Source organism: Anguilla rostrata, chromosome 3 (genome assembly GCF_018555375.3).
Source record: "Anguilla rostrata isolate EN2019 chromosome 3, ASM1855537v3, whole genome shotgun sequence".
NCBI lineage: Eukaryota > Metazoa > Chordata > Actinopteri > Anguilliformes > Anguillidae > Anguilla > Anguilla rostrata.
In genome coordinates, this window is record NC_057935.1 from 34223275 (window position 1) to 34239452 (window position 16178).

Here is a 16178-nt window from a genome sequence, read left to right on the forward strand (position 1 = left end):
GTACATTCCGTAAATGTCTACCTGGGCCATGGTTCACGCATGTGACAAAGCTACTATAATCCCGATTTTGGGATAAACAAACACTGCAAAATTTTCAGTTTCACGAAGCGAATTAAGAGTTTTAAGGTTTATTTGCTGGATAACATACAACACACGATTAAATCACACACACAGAATTTAACGACATTAACCATCGTTGTAAGACTGGCATTTAGAAAGGAACATGTTTTTAGCATTTAAGACAGTGGTTCTCAGAATTGGTCCTGGGGGCTCCTTGCGTATACTGGCTTTTCTCCATTGGTTTTGATGATCTACAAGAAAAAAATAATAACAGTCTAATAATAATTAGAAATTCAATGTACATTATTTTTGTCTTCATGCACCAGGTGGAAAACTTGCTGCACAAAGTGCGTTGTCATATTTACACGCCTGCGGATCAGTTATTAAAATACTTGGTAGATTTGTTAATCACCGCTGACAGTGTTAATTTTTATTCGATAAAAAGTGACTTGCTAACGTCACCCAGCAAGTGAACACCCGTACACTGCATGTCAAAGCTGTATATGAAATGTCTTCCCCCGACTCCACTCTATACGAGCTCAGGTGTGTGTGGTATGAACTCTCCTGAATTGGCAGCACGGTTTGTGCATGTGAACGCAGGAGTAGACATTCCAAAGAGTGTGAATTGGTTATGTTCAGCCCCAGACTGAATGCCAAATTTGTTTATTATTTAGATTGTCTGCCAAAACAGAAAATCTGGAGATGTATGAACCAAAGAGAACATTTAAATGGCACAATGTGTATTGGAATATGTTACACTAGAATGTACAAGGATAGCACCACTAAGAAAGAATGACTAAGTTGATGGACAATCTTTAGTTGCTTCAGTACAGGATGAAATATTTCACTCAAGTAAATGGATAAATGCTACAGTATTTAAGATATTTGAACTGACCATGATATCTAGACATATCAATATCTACATAATGCATAATTGTTACTATATATATCAGGTATAGACGGTATATCTCCACCATTTATTATATTAATTCCCATAATTCTTTGGTTTTTGTTCATTTTTCCCCCTAAAATGGTAAAAAAAAAAATTTTTTAACTATACTTAACGTACTATAACTGTTAATGGCAAGTGTCTAAACAGTTTGTGAAATTATCAGTGTTTTACATGGTTTTGCATTACCATGAAAATCCCAGTCTTTTCTTTGCCAGCTGGATGTCATTTGTCTCGTATAACTCCTTTATGTCTTGGGTTTTGTAAGAGACATACTTGGGCAGTTCGACACCAGTGCTGTCATGAACCAGGTAACTGGGTCTCAGTCCTCCAAAAATGGGGCCCAATCCACCCCCAATGCCCTCTCTGGCAGCCTTGCGGAGGGGAAGTGTGTTCCTCTTGGCCTCTGTGGCGGTGTTAATCACTTCCTCAGCATACTTCTGGAATTGCTGCTCCTCTGCAGCAACAAGCTCTGTGTTTTTCACCTCGAAATCCAGCTGTTCTTTTTTTACAAGTTGCTCCTTGGCTCGTCTTTCAGCCTAAACAAAAATTGTAACCCATCAAGAAACTTCAGCGACATTTAAACATACAAAAAAGTAATGGAGTGCTGAATAAGTGCCTGCAAATTTCCCAAGATTTATCGTGAAGATTATGTGCCTTTTTTACAGTAACACTAACCTACAGAGAGAATAGGTATTTGACTCAATTATAATATTTGAGTTTCAAGACTTGTAAAGTCCTGCATCTAAGGGCACCTGATAAGTTTCTGTGGTATTTCGATTGAAACTGGTAAAAGTAGCAATTATTTTAATATTTCTAAAATACAATAAAAATAATAATAAATCTGAATTTACCATAACTTCCAGTAGGGGACATACTGGTCTACAAAATATAGACACATCTGAACTAGAGAACTACTGTGCCAGAGATGGCACAGATAGCACAGTTTCAGATCCTCTCCAGACTACCTGGCAGCTTCCATCAGCAACTTGCAAGCAGCTAAACAGCAAGAATGCATAAGTACCTAGTTAAAAGGTTACTAACTACTGAACTAAAATGATCCAAATGTGTAGTACTCCATAATGAGGCAATAAATCGTTCAGAAAAATATGTAGAAAAACATATATATCCAATTGCATTGGGATACCACCATTTGTATAGTTACCTTAGCTAGTACACTAAGATGTTTTGTTCTCATCTATATGTACTCCAGAGATTATTGAGCTGATAAATGTGAAACAAAAAGACTCAATCTCTTTGGTGGCTTCTGTAGCATTAGTTTGCCAGCTAGCTAAATGAAATAGCTAACATTCAAGGAAGAATGCAAACTACGAAATGAATTTTAAATTAAATGTTTTTGTAGATAACACAGTAAAACACAAATACGTATAGAGAAAATATTGTTGCCATTAAAGAACTACAAACAAGATGATTAGGCTAAACCTGTTCCATCCTGTAGGTTTTCATTTTAACCATAATTTGGGACACTTAGCAGCTCAATGCCTCATTCAACAGCTAGAGCAGCTCTAGCTGTTGAATGAGGCATGCTTTTGTTAGGGTTGGAGTAAAAAACTAAAGGACAGTAGATCTCCAGGAACAGGGTTGGGCAGCCCTGGGCTATACTATGCCTGAATAACTACAACTGTGCAGTAAAATGTTCCGTGTCAATTCAATCCTATCAGAGTTTATATGAATCCATCTGGCCATAGTATATAAAACTATGTTTAGCTAAGCTCAATCAATATTATTGATAGAGTTGACCATCTATGTGTTGACATTACCAGTTTACCATAATGGACAAGAATAATGTAAAAGTCCATTTTATTTGACTAAATATTTGCAGACATAAGTAATAAGACTGTATTGTTGTAGTCACATTATAATTAAATTAGCAGTCATTATTTCATATACTTCAATTCATAGTTTCATAAGTGGTTGATGATAATAGGCTATTTATTGTGTCCAATTCTTCCGATATTTCATGACCTTACTTTACATTCTGAAAAGAAGTGGTTGCTAGACAGAAAGGTTCTAAAGTGAAGCCCAGGCTGTGACTTATGCTAGTGTATCAGTCACACTGCTGTATAGGTCTTGCATCCTGTTTTTATTTTAAAAGAAGTAAAATCTGCATCTTTTATACTGGAATTTATAGAGTTACACAGTCTGCTTTAGCAGAGCCAAACTTTAAACTCAATTTGACCATTCAAGAAAATAAATGGAAAATGTACCATTTGGTGAACATGGAAGTCTTGTAATGCCACACAGTTTTCCTTCATTTTTTGTGCCTTCAGCTGTTGTTTTTCCAGGAATATCTTGTCTGACTCTTTCTTGGCTTGAAGCATCTCCAGAGCCCTTTGCCTTTCCTCTTTGATCTTCTGCTCCTGTTCTTGATGCTGAAACAATGTGTTGTGTCTCATTACATAATTGGTCAATATAAATGCTTAAATTAATTATACCACAATTTAAAAAGAAATAAATGTGTTATTAAGGAGGAGGGTGGCCAGATTTTTAGAAAAACTTAAACATAGCAACAGTGCATGTTGTAACCTTGTGTAGAATGTTGATCTGAAAACCCTGGGTTCTTCCTAAATATCATAGTCAGTATTAGTGGTAATTTTAGTAGAATGTGGGTGAGTTGCTTAACCCACAGCAGGTCTGTTTTTTGCTTAATTTAACACTTTAATCATAAATGAATCGTTTTGCGCATGACTGCTGTAAAACAGGTGTTACCACGGCTGCTCTGTGCGCTGTGATGGAGTCCAGCATTGCTTTCTTTTTCGCTTCGTTCTCCCTCTGCTCTCGTTCCAGCCTTGCCTCCCGCAGTGTCACGGCGTTGGCGATGAGCTCCTCATCGTTGCTGGTCTTCTCCTGCAGCTGTGTTGCCAGCCTCTCTACCATTTTCTCCTTGTGCCTCTGCACCTCACTACACATCAGAGAAAAGGTGATTTGACATCCATATATGAATGTTAGAGGATGTTGGCTGTTCAAGAAATGTTTTTGTTTATATAAATTATATATAATATGTAATATAATATATATATATATATTATATATAATTTATAATATACAAATTTGGTTCCCAATGTGGGGCTGTGCTTATTCAGTTCTCACTATAACTTGGAAGATTCAGTTATCTGAAACTACAACCGCATTCATGCACAAACCCCACTGCCGATTCTGGAGAGTGTAGACATCTGCAGGAAGACCTTTCAAGTGTAACCATGCGGTCCACAGATGCTTGATCGACCAGTGGGGGTCGCTAGATAGATACGGAACCCTAACCGGCTGAACCCTCCCAGTCGGCACTGGCTTGGCCCGGATTCAATCTGAGCCTGTTGGGTCATCCTTAACCGAATGAGCCACCCAGCAGCTCTCCTTCAGTGAAATTTCAATGACTGATATAACCTCCTGATAGTGGGACTTTCTTAGTCACAAAACATTACGCATATTGTAAGAAACATTTAGCACAATATACTAAACAGGAATAAATAGAGAAGCCCCTCACACAAGGGACATAGAGTAGAACCTGCAAGCTCCATCTTATCAAAGCACATACCTATTTGCCATCTTTTGAATTGCTAATAACTGCAAGTATGATTTACCTAAACATCTCTGCCTCCTTCTCTTTCCTCATCTTCATCATTTTCTGCTTTGCACTTGAGAAAAGTCTCCGACACTCGTCTTCTGCCTCTTGTTTCTGTATCTCTATTGCTCTGATGAGGTTTCGGTTGGACAAATGCTCCTTAGAACACACAAGGACATTATGAGAATTGCAGCCACTGTTGTACTTTATCATAAGAACTTCCAAGTGTTAATAGTTTGTTATCACACATCATCATGCGTTTGGTGGATACTAAAGTGAATGAGAAATTTTGAACAGGATTACATCAGATTGTACATTTAGTGTTTGAAATGAAGACTCCTCCAAATCGTCTAACAGGAGAGCAGTTTTGATTTGCCTGAGTCCCTCACCAGATGAGCTCTCATAACGTTTCTCTTCTCTTCTTGCTTCTTTTGCTCATACATGCTCCGCTCCCAGCCGTGAAGCTCTTTCAGCTTCTGGAGTTCATCTGCTTCTTTCTTTTTGTCCAGTTTCTCCTTTTCCATAATGGCCTCTTGCTCCTTTATCCTAACAAATGCAAAATGACTTTAATCATATACTCACTTTCAATAATTAAGTATCCAAAAGCTAAAATAGCATTTACTTGAAAATGACAGATTTTTGTCATTTTAAGTGAAGTGTGCTCGGTGTTGTGATGATTCTATGGTTAACAGGCAATACTGCTTATGAAGAAACCATTTTCCTCAATGAAAGGGGGAGAATGGTTTGGGCTTACTGTTGCTTCAGGAACTCAGCAACGTCCTCTCTCTCCTGCTTCCTCTGCACTGCTCTCTGCCGCTCCTGCTCCAAGGCCTCCTCATCTTTCTGCTTTAGCTGTGCCATGATGTCCCTGTTCACGTCTTTAGAGGCCATCTGCTTCCTCTGTTTCAGCTCCATCTGAGCCTCCCGTTCCTTCAAGACCTCTGTCAGCAAGAGGCTGCTCTGCAAATATCCATTTGTTACATTTCACCTCTGATTCACCACTGCTTCAATGTGCAGGAAATAAATTGACACTAGAAATGAAAAATGAGACTTCATGGACCCTATAATAGGTAGGCACTGACACATTCTGTTAGTCACAGACCTATGAAAAATGAAAAAGCCCCTCTTCTCCACAGTGAAAAACATTGTTCAGTTAAATACATGAGCTGGTGATAACACATAATGGCTCCACACACATTGGGATTCAGGTAACTTCACTAGCAGCGAATACATTATTTTTTTAAATCAAACTCCAAATGTAACAGCCTTGCTCCTCTTGTTACACAGGCAGATTCATGAACTAATTCAAATGCTTCGTAATCATATACTCATAGTAAGAACTAACATGAAATCCTTTCACTCGGTCAGTCTGGAAGTACTGTTGACTTTTTGCTTTTGCAATGGCTTCTTTCCGCTTTTGTTTCTGGTACTCAGCCTCCTCTAAATCAATCTGTTTCTTTTCCTCCTCTTCAATTTCCTCTCGTATTTTTTTCGCTTCCAATTTCTTCTGTCTTTGCCCCTGCAGAATAAGTTACACATAGGAATATTTTAAGTTAAGATATATGTGAACGTTTAAAAAGACATGTGAACGTATATGTGGACGTTTAAGACAAACTGGATATGAATGATCTTCATGTTTACATTTTTCTTCCGGGGTGAACAAGTTCATTATTGTTTTAAACCACCCATTCCACAAAGTGATCAAACTGCACCTGCTGAACCACCCATCCCACAAGTGATCACAAGTCCATGTCATTCCGTTCTGTTATCAACTGAAGGCAACAATAAGTTGAAGTTGCTGAAAGAAAGAAAAAGTTATGCAAGAAATTGAAATCTAAAAAAAAACTTCTTTGGTCTAAGAAGGAAGACAATTGTAACAAAAAGGATACCCATGGCTAAAAAAGTGTGAGAGAAAAACACGGCAAGAGGATTTTTCAGATAAAGTTCCAGAGAGGAGAACTGTTGAAGAGTTTATCACAAGAGATGAAAAAAGCCATTTACTTTCTGGGAAAAGATAAAAGTATATAGTCATGAAAAGGAACTTTAAGAGCTGCACAATGACTACAACACAGGTGCGATCTGTGTTGTACAATCTTTGTCGTATAGGCAGTTTGTATGTCTTTGTCCATTTCACGTCAAAGCCAAAGGCTAGTGACAGACACACATCTGCATTAACCATAAGAATGTCAAGCTCCTGATTGACTGACTGAGTCTGACTAGGCTATTGGCCACAAGCAGTCCATGCTTCATTCTACCATTGGCTGTGACCTGAACAGCAAGAAGTGCACATGTAGCTATGTGTTAAATGCTGCTATAATGCTAACAGTTCCAGAAGGCAATGTGACAATTTATTTAAAAATTAATTACTAGGGAAAAGGTTGTCCCTGAGCTAAAAATGAGCAGACATTGGAGCAGAGACAAGACACTGATATGGCACTGTATTAGCGTTGACTAAACAATATTGGCAGCAACAGTGGATGTTGTCAACCTGGATCCAGACCCTGAATCGCCATGTCTGCGGTATCGTTTTCTGTTTCTGGCGAGCAAAGGATAACGCAGGCATGGTGATTCAGGGTCTGGATGATCCAGGCAATGATGTTGCTGGTTCCGAGAAACTCATTCGACTCTGTTAGGCTCTATCGTTTAATGACAAAATAATGACCAGTATTCGTGCCTGGCTAATAAGTTTATGTAAATTACTAGCTGGTAATTAGTACACATTGGCAATGTAGAGAATTGATAGTATGAACAAGACCAATTTCCACTGGGAAACAAAGAATTTACATAATCGCATATAGGTGTGGACATGAATTCATTTTTGCAGAACACATACCAAACTTAGTTCAGGAGGTCGAGATGCAAGCTAAATGGATACAATGTAAAAAATGCTATGTAAAAGTTGTGTAAGTCGCTATGGACAAGAGCGTCTGCTAAATGCCTGTAATGTAATGCAAGCAACATAAGCCTCATCACGTTTGACTAAATGAATGTTCACGTCGCACATGACATTTCCTTATTATTTATAATTTCATAGACAGACAACCAATTCTGAGCATTCTGTCGGCAAGCATTTTTTTTCTTTCTGGCGACAAAACATGACATTCTCAGTTAGGCTATTATCTTTAAAACATCCTCACAGCAGGATTATCCTATTTCCCATGCTTCTTGAATTTTACAGTCAATCTCAATAACGCGATGACAGCATATCTCGTGTAACAAATGACCCAGGGACAGTTTAAGACTTTGAAAACTTGATGCACGGTTACTGTCTCAATAACAATACATTTGTTTTAGCAGGTAAGACACATTGGAATGCAAAAGCACAGTACATATATCAATTACCTTATTTGTTGTTTGAATAAAAGCTATATTTAAATGAATAGGCTATATTTTATTTGTTGACTGTAGCTAAGCACAACTTTTTATATGATGATTGAGGTTTAAGAAAGGCTGGCAATAATTAAACAAAGAATTGTCCTTGATACCTGTCTTTTAAAAAAAATAAAAACCATAAATTCAAACAATAACTAGCCAATATTGCTTGCTGTTTACAGACCACATCCCGTGATCCCATTGACTTGTGACTTTTACATAGCAACTTTCACTTGACAAAATTATATCAGACTGATCAACAGATCAACTAATTTCACATTAATGCATTTGTGGTAAAGTGAGATAATGTTGTTGTCAAATTACACAATCAACTGGCTCTAGTTATTTTTGTCTCCCATTGTTTTCTAGCTGTAAGTACAACTCTGAGAGCATGCAGCCAGTTTGCATATTCAGCTCTGCATTTAAGAGTTATAATAATAGGCTAAAGGTATAATCATAAAGCAACTCCACCTTCACTGGCAAATGTAAATGAAGCTCGGTTAATAATATCAATTCAATTTTAGCTTGTGAAAATAAGAATTTCTGATACCAAGAATTATATTTGAACTATTTAAAATTCCAATTTTAAATAGTTCAAATATAATTCTTGGTATCAGAAATTCTTATTTTCACAAGCTAAAATTGAATTGATATTATTACTAGTTAAATTTGAATTCTTGATATCAATAATTAAAATTATAATTACTTGAAATTGATTTCTTGATATCATAAACAAGTTGAATAAAAGCTTAAACAGCTTGCCATACATTCGGTATGTGTGACTAGTCGAACGACAATGTGATGTTATTATACTGTAGATATCTTAAAATGTATTTTGACTAGTCAAAATGTATTTACAGATATCTTGAATTATTGTTCTTACTAGTCATATTATAATAGCAGATATCTTATTATCATTCTGTTTGGAAAGCCCTTTTAACATTTAACAGCATGTTCGATATCTGTAATTAATTTATGACTATTCAAAACGCTAATTTAATATATCTCTAATAACAATTTGACTACGAAGATTTTGCCATTAAGTTGTATGGAACCTCCAATTAAAGATATCTACAATTCAGTTTTGATTATAAAACATGAATTCCAGATATCGCCAGATATGGACCTCAAGGAGCACATCTAGGCAACATCATGGTCCTGCAGAGTCCTTCTGTACAACATCAGAAGGATTCGACCATACCTGACTACGCACTCTACCCAGCTGCTTGTCCAGGCTACGGTGACCTCCCGCCTTGATTACTGCAACTCTCTCCTTGCAAGCCTGCCAGCTTGTGCAATATAGCCACGACAGATGATTCAAAATGCTGCTGCCCGACTCATCTACAACCTTCCTAAATTCTCCCACATCACTCCTCTGCTGCGGTTGCTCCACTGGCTACCGGTCGCTGCCAGGATCTGGTTCAAAGTCCTGACCCTCGCCTACACTGCAGCCAATAGGATGGCCCCTATCTACTTGCAGGACATGATTCGATTCTATACACCTGCTCGACCACTCCGCTCTGCAGCAGCAGGGCACCTTGTACCCCCTTCCACCCGAGTAAAGGGATTACAGAGCTTCTCCACCCTAGCTCCCCAGTGGTGGGACGAACTCCCTGTCCCTCTTCGAACCTCTCCCTCACTACCCGTCTTCTGCCGTGGTCTGAAGACTCATCTCTTCAGACTATACCTGGACTAACTACCACCAATCTGTATATCATTTCACTTTAAATCTCCCCCTTTCATGACACTCGTTACATGTACCCCCATTCCAGCACTTTTTGTTAATTTGTATTTGTCCTAATATTGTAGCTTGTTCTTCTGCCTAGTTGGCTTAGTAGAGGATAGGTCAGAATAGTGTTCACTGTGTGAACTAAACTGTTCTTGGCTAGAACTAGCTGTACAAAATAAGTATTGTATCTTACTGAACCTGTGTTTTGTAGTTGTCCATGACCATGAAATGCACTTTTGTACGTCGCTTTGGATAAAAGCGTCTGCCAAATAAATGTAATGTAATGTAATGTAAAGAATTATCATTCTGACTAGTCACGTTGTAATTATGACCAGTCAAAATGCATTTGTAGATATCTAAAATGTAATTATGGATAGTCAAGCGAAGCTATTAAATGTTAAAAGGGTATGGCAAGCCGTTTTTGCTTTAATTCATTTCTGGAGGATATCACAAATTCAATTCTAACTAGTTAGAATGCAAATTTTGATATCAGAAATTCAATTGTAACTAGTTATAATGTGTATTTCTGATATTTCTGATATCAGAAATTCAATTTTAACTAGTTAAAATGCATATCATTTATATCGGAAATTAAAATTTACCTAGTTAAAATGCCAATTCTTGATATTGGAAATTCTATTTTAACCAGTGAGATTTAAAACGTTTTTCTCATTCATTTCAATGGCAGTTGGAATTTGACCTAGTTAAAATGCCAATTTCTGATATCATAAAATCAATTATTGATACCAACAATATAATTTCAACTAGTTAAAATACCAATTTCTGATATGAATTCAATTTTAAATAGTCTAAATTCCAATTGTTGATATCAGAAATAAAATTTTAACTAGTTGAAAAACCAACTGTTGATATCATTAAAACTAATTTTGATATCAATAATTAAATTTAAATTATTTTTATGATATCAAGTATTGGTATTTGAAGTAGTTAAAATTTTATTTCCGATATCAACAATTAGCATTTTAACTAGTTAAAATTGAATTTCCAATATCAAGAAGAGTCATTTTAACTAAATGATTTCAGAAATACACATTATAATAACTAATTACAATTGAATTTCTGATATCAAGAATTTGCATTCTAACTAGCTCCATGCTTCCAAATCTGATGTGGCTGATCTCACGTTACCAGACATGTATTTCCTTTATTAACATTAGTATGTGCACAGAAAACATAAATAGGCGCATCATTTGGCGTTTTCATTTCCTGATACAATTACACCGCCTCTCTGTTACAATCCTACCGACTAGGTTGTGTGAATGTTACCTTGGATTACTCATACTTCGGTTTAACTTGTATCTGACTCGATTAAGTTATGAACGTAACGGGTAACACTGACATGTTAAAGCTGTCTGAAGTAAAACATTTCATTGTGCTAGGCTAAATATATTATGAGTAAATTAGCAAAATTCAAAAACCATAATTTATACCGGCTCTCCCCTACTTGGTATACTTTCATGTGTTGATACATGTCAAAAAGGCAAACAGGGAGAATGGTACTGCATACTCACTGCGATGGTGTTGGACCAGAATTTTACCACTTCTTTGGAACGCAGGTGCAAATCATACCGTTCCTTCGATGCCTCTAGAAGGTTCTCCTTGTGTTTATTGACATGGTTTAGGTTGTCTTGAATCCGGAGCCAGTCAGTTTTTGGCAAAACTGTGACTTGACGGAGATCTGGGAGACGCACCGGTGTGGTTGTTTCCTCCATAGACTGTACTGTTGTAGAATTCGTGTATCAAGGTTAATTCAAAGAGAAATGTGCATAAATTACTTAACATGTAAATATGTACACCACAAAACCACAACTTAAAACGCATGCACAACTATCTAACAAACATTAGCTACCGAAATGCAGCATGCTGGCTAACTAATGCTTGATTATCTAGTCTGATCAACTTACAAATGAAATTCATGCTGGAGTTTTTCATTCTGTTATATTGTGGTGCTGAGACCGTTGCCATCTTCACTTGACTTTTATTTCAATTTTCTGTCTTCATAACGTTACTCAGTCATAGAATTTAAAGCAGGTCACTCACAAACGCTGAATTCCACTGCAGCTAAAATTCGGAGTGTAATGAAAATCCATTGAAATCCTTTCGTCTCCAAGCAACGATAAACATTTGCGTCACCATGGTTGCATTGCCTAGGAATTCAGTTTCGCCCTCCTATCAACTGTTTAACGCTTTAAGATGTAAAATCACACGTATGTGATCATTACAGCGTTCTCAACTCGACACTCTCATGGCGATGTAACAATCGCTACTGGTAATTGAAAGCAATGGAGTTCTAGAACACTGACAGAATTTTGGAGGGTTTTTTTGAAAAATTTTTTTTTTTACACCTGCTTTATGAAGGGTTTAGACCACCATTCAAGGCATATTACGACGAGTCCACGTATTGTTGGCGAATCAGTAGTGTGTTCATGCCATATTTAAATGTTGCATGGCTTCATTAGTTGTTCACATAATTTAGTGTGATTTTAATGTTTGTATTTGAAACAATCGTATGTCATAGCAGGTGTAGGCGACTATCACTGGACTGAGAGTTTTTAGGGATTATGTGGAGAAGGTCATAATATATAACTTACTGTATTGGGAAATTTGTCACATTTCACAACTGCCTGTCAATCAGCTTTGCAAATTTACACATCTTGTGTCTCAAATACATAAACGTTTGTGTGAAATAAAGCTGGGGTTCTTCAGTAGCCTAATTGTGAGATGCACTCAACTTCAAGATGGCAGTGATTTCACTGTGAAACTTTTATTAAATGTTGGTATTGAGAAGATACCATCTTGAGATATCAACATTTCGGACTTAAGTGACTAGACATAATTATATTTAGCATAATTATTATGCATTAGATATATTAGGCTACATATATTTAATCCATCCATTATGTATACCCGCTTATTCTGGGCAGGGTCACAGGGGGTGCTGAAGCCTATCCCAGCATGCTTTGGGTGAGAGGCAGGAATACACCATGGACAGGCTGCCAATCTATCACAGGGCACACACCATTCATTTTCACGCTCCTACCTATGGGCAATTTAGAGTCTCCAAGTCATCTACGTGCATGTCTTTGGACTGTGGGAGGAAACCAGAGTACCTGGAGGAAACCAACGTGGACATGGGAAGAACATGCAAACTCCACACAGAAAGCCCCAGCCCAGATTTGAACCCAGAACCTTCTTGCTGTGAGACAGCAGTGCTACCCACTGCACAATCGCGCCACCCTATATATATTTCATTCAATTCTAAATGATCTCTACTTAGGAAAAATTTAATTTCTGTCCATTCCATAGTCTTAAAACGTGAAAATAATAACAGACCACATTGAGAGGAGTGTCTAACAGACAATGACACTTCACAGTTTAGAAGAATTTAAGTAACTGAACTTGTGACTTTGTTGCCCATAATAAATATGGTGTAATCTTGTACACTGTCAGAAAAAAACTATTGTCACTAGGGCAGTACCCTTTTAAATTTGTATTCTAAGGTACAAATCTGACTATGATGAGGGAACATTAACAGGAACTGTACGTTAGAGAACAAAAACTGACTCTACCGTAATTCAAATGATTTTGTAGGCTAAAGTTCTAGGCCTATAATCACTTTTAATTGCCCATTAAACAATGTAGAGTACTGGCACAATTTATGGAAAAAATGTGCTTAAATAAGAAGTCTAGTAGTCTTTTATCTGTGCTCTTTCTTTGGTTGTTGTTTCTCAAAGCCATTTTGTCTGTAAAAATGTATTTGGAACAGTTAACTTCTTGCCCACAGCTGGCCATGACATTATGTGACCATCAGTAATTTGAAATAAAGCCAAAAAAATGTTTTTATTTGCATGAATGTTATCATTTTATGTAGAAAAATGCTGGGCAAAGAAATACATGTTCAAGCTGATTAACACTTGGAGATAAATTACACCCATCCCAACCGTGGACTTCGAGAATGTTATTTGCTTTTAAAAAGTAAGTAGCTAACAAGTTGCTATATTGAAACTACAACAATGGTCGTATGCTGGCAACCACCACTCTAGTTTCCTTACTTGCACGCGACACCCGTTGTAGTTTCAATATAGCAACTTGTTAGTTACTTACTTTTTTAAAGCACATCACGACTTCGAAATTCTCGGTTGCGATATTAATGAATGTAATTTATCTCGTAGAACAAAACGTAAAGCTGCCTTAGGCTTGCGTTAACCACAGACAATATTTTCGTCAGAAAACGAAATCCCTATGGTAAAAAAGCATTAGAAATCTGCCGAAGTGGTGAAGAGGACTTGCTGGTGAAAGACGGAACAATCGCCAGCGCTGAGCATGCCTAGAAGCAGCGTACTTACTCCTTCCGGTAACCGGTTTCCATTTCTATTTGGTGGGTCGATCGAAAGTACTGTACCTCTTTAAATGTAAATCTGCGAGTGCGTTGTTTCGCAGGAAAGTAGGTTTTGTGATTACATACATTAGTTCATGCTGGGTTACGATTTTGCTTTATAACGCTTTACAGTTTTTCAGGAATATGCTAAAATTTTTATTTTCTGTTTCTCACTACAGGCTTTCAGAGCGGCGTTTCCAGGACAAGATGAAGTCCCTTGTAGTGTTCGATTTCGACCACACGTTAGTGGACGATAATAGCGATACGTGGGTGATAAAATGCGCCCCTAACCAAAGTCTACCAGCCTGGCTCAAGAACTCGTACCAAAAAGGACGCTGGACTGAATATATGGGGCGAGTGATGTCTTATTTAGGAGAACAGGAAGTTAGCCGCGACACTGTTCGAAGTGTCATGGAAACCGTGCCTTTTACAGACGGAATGGTCGAGCTTTTAACATACATCTCTCAAAACAAAAATAACATTGACTGCATCATCATCTCCGATTCCAACTCCCTCTTCATTGACTGGATTCTTGGAGCAGCTGGTGTCAAAACGGCGGTTGACGATGTCTTCACGAATCCAGCCACCTTTGACGACCGAGGCTATATGTCAGTGCAGTGCTATCATGCTCATGAATGCGGTCAGTGTCCTGTCAATATGTGCAAGAGGAGTGTGCTGGATGACTTCATAAAAAACAAGAGGCAGGGCGGTGTGCAGTATGAGAGGATCTGCTATATCGGCGACGGAAGGAACGATCTTTGCCCCGTAAAGATTCTCAGAGAAGGGGACTTGGTAATGGCGAGAAAGGGATATACGTTGGAGACGCTTCTCTCATCAGCACGGGTCTCGGAGAATTGTTTACTGAAGCCACGAGTTGTTGTGTGGTCAAGCGGATTTGAAATCCTAAATGAAATTAGTAAATTGATTAATTAATGTATACCTGTCATTACAAAAATATCTACACAAGCTAGTATTAATACTTAGCATAAAAAGCTTCCTGATGTTTTTGTTTTATCATTTATGGGCCATTCTACAGACACCATGCAAATTGTTGTCCCTCTCTAGACCAAAGGTCACCAGCATAACCATCTTTACTGATATATGCTGATTTTTTTCCCAGCATGGTTATGATAATTTACTAGAATGGCGCCCATCACAGCAAAAGCATTACCTTAATAAAATCATGTTGCTCCATACAGCGCTACATACTTTCAGTGACTACTTAATTAGGTACATCTATTCATTAAAGCAAATAGCCTGCTCCTCCAAACTGAATCATGTCGCTGCAACTTAATATATAAAAACTATATGTGAAATCAATGCAACTTTGACCATGGTATGATTGTTGGTACCAGATGTGGTGCTCCCAGCATCTCAGAAACAGATGCCCTCCTGGAATTTCCACTCTACAGTTTACAGAGCATGGTGCAATAAACAAAAAACATTCAGTGAGTGGCATTTCTGTGGGCAAAAATGCCTTATTAATCAGGGCGGTCAGAGGGGAATGGACAGACTCATTCAAGCCAACAGAAAGGCCACAAATGCAGAAATAACAGTTGTTTACAACAATACCATTTGATTATAATGCCATTTTATGAGGGCCCAGGTGTCAACACTTGGTTTTGGTCTGACTTATTTTGTCTGTTTTCTGTACTTTAAACAATTTAAGGAATCATTTGCTGCATTGCTACATGAGTGTGACAATTAGTAAAAGCACATTAGAATTTATGGGTGGCAAACTGGTTAAAACAAAAAACCTGCTTACACAGAAATCCTCCAGGACTCAGTTTGAGAGTCCGCTGCTGTGCAACGTCAAAGTAAGAGTCTTTGAATTGCAGGCATCAACTTGACAGACTGAAATGGAAATACCGTAGATCTGACCTGTGGTCCAACTTAGTAAGAGCGGAAGTAAATTTAAGGGTTTGTGTCGGTGTTGTTCCTACTGAAGGGGAGGCTCAGTATAAACACTGGCCCTGCAGACACATTAGCCCCAAAATGTGCTGAGGAGCTGTAAGCAGAGCTAGCTGTGTTTTGCTCTGATCTCCTGTCAATTTGGAGAGTTTAGCAATAGAGGGGTTACCATATT

At 37.7% G+C, this 16178-nt stretch overlaps 2 protein-coding genes across 5 annotated transcripts; one reads left to right on the top strand and one right to left on the bottom strand.

Moving 5' to 3' along the window:
- Positions 1 to 87: 87 nt before the first annotated feature.
- Positions 88 to 11972, bottom strand: LOC135250701 (cilia- and flagella- associated protein 210-like). Of its 2 annotated transcripts, XM_064327289.1 has the most exons (10): positions 11619 to 11972; positions 11226 to 11434; positions 5938 to 6111; positions 5347 to 5552; positions 4982 to 5138; positions 4612 to 4751; positions 3740 to 3932; positions 3238 to 3402; positions 1199 to 1548; positions 88 to 311 (listed from the first exon to the last, which is right to left on the bottom strand). In XM_064327289.1, coding segments are annotated over exons 1-10 (1656 nt in total). In that variant the 5' UTR covers positions 11680 to 11972; the 3' UTR covers positions 88 to 310. The 2 variants fall into 2 exon arrangements, with proteins under 2 accessions (XP_064183359.1, XP_064183358.1); XM_064327288.1 differs by lacking the exon at positions 88 to 311 and having other exon boundaries at positions 862 to 1548.
- Positions 11973 to 13921: 1949 nt separating this feature from the next.
- On the top strand, positions 13922 to 15075 carry phospho2 (phosphatase, orphan 2). 3 transcript variants are annotated; one of them, XM_064327293.1, is made up of 2 exons: positions 13922 to 14068; positions 14272 to 15075. In XM_064327293.1, the coding sequence occupies exon 2, from the start codon at positions 14300 to 14302 to the stop codon at positions 15023 to 15025; it is 726 nt and encodes a 241-aa protein (XP_064183363.1). In that variant the 5' UTR covers positions 13922 to 14068; positions 14272 to 14299; the 3' UTR covers positions 15026 to 15075. The 3 variants fall into 3 exon arrangements, with proteins under 3 accessions (XP_064183363.1, XP_064183362.1, XP_064183361.1); XM_064327292.1 differs by having other exon boundaries at positions 13937 to 14092; XM_064327291.1 differs by lacking the exon at positions 13922 to 14068 and adding an exon at positions 14078 to 14158.
- Positions 15076 to 16178: the final 1103 nt, after the last annotated feature.

What these genes read in the sequence shown, in the direction of transcription:
- LOC135250701 (XM_064327288.1), bottom strand. Translation starts at nt 11,679, where the DNA reads ATGGCAACGGTCTCAGCACCACAATATAACAGAATGAAAAACTCCAGC. An exon ending in ACCGAGTGAAAGGATTTCAT is followed by an intron (nt 5,553 to 5,937) that starts GTTAGTTCTTAC and finishes GGATATTTGCAG; the next exon opens with AGCAGCCTCTTGCTGACAGA. An exon ending in ACGTTATGAGAGCTCATCTG is followed by an intron (nt 4,752 to 4,981) that starts GTGAGGGACTCA and finishes GTGTGTTCTAAG; the next exon opens with GAGCATTTGTCCAACCGAAA.
- phospho2 (XM_064327293.1), top strand. Translation starts at nt 14,300, where the DNA reads ATGAAGTCCCTTGTAGTGTTCGATTTCGACCACACGTTAGTGGACGAT.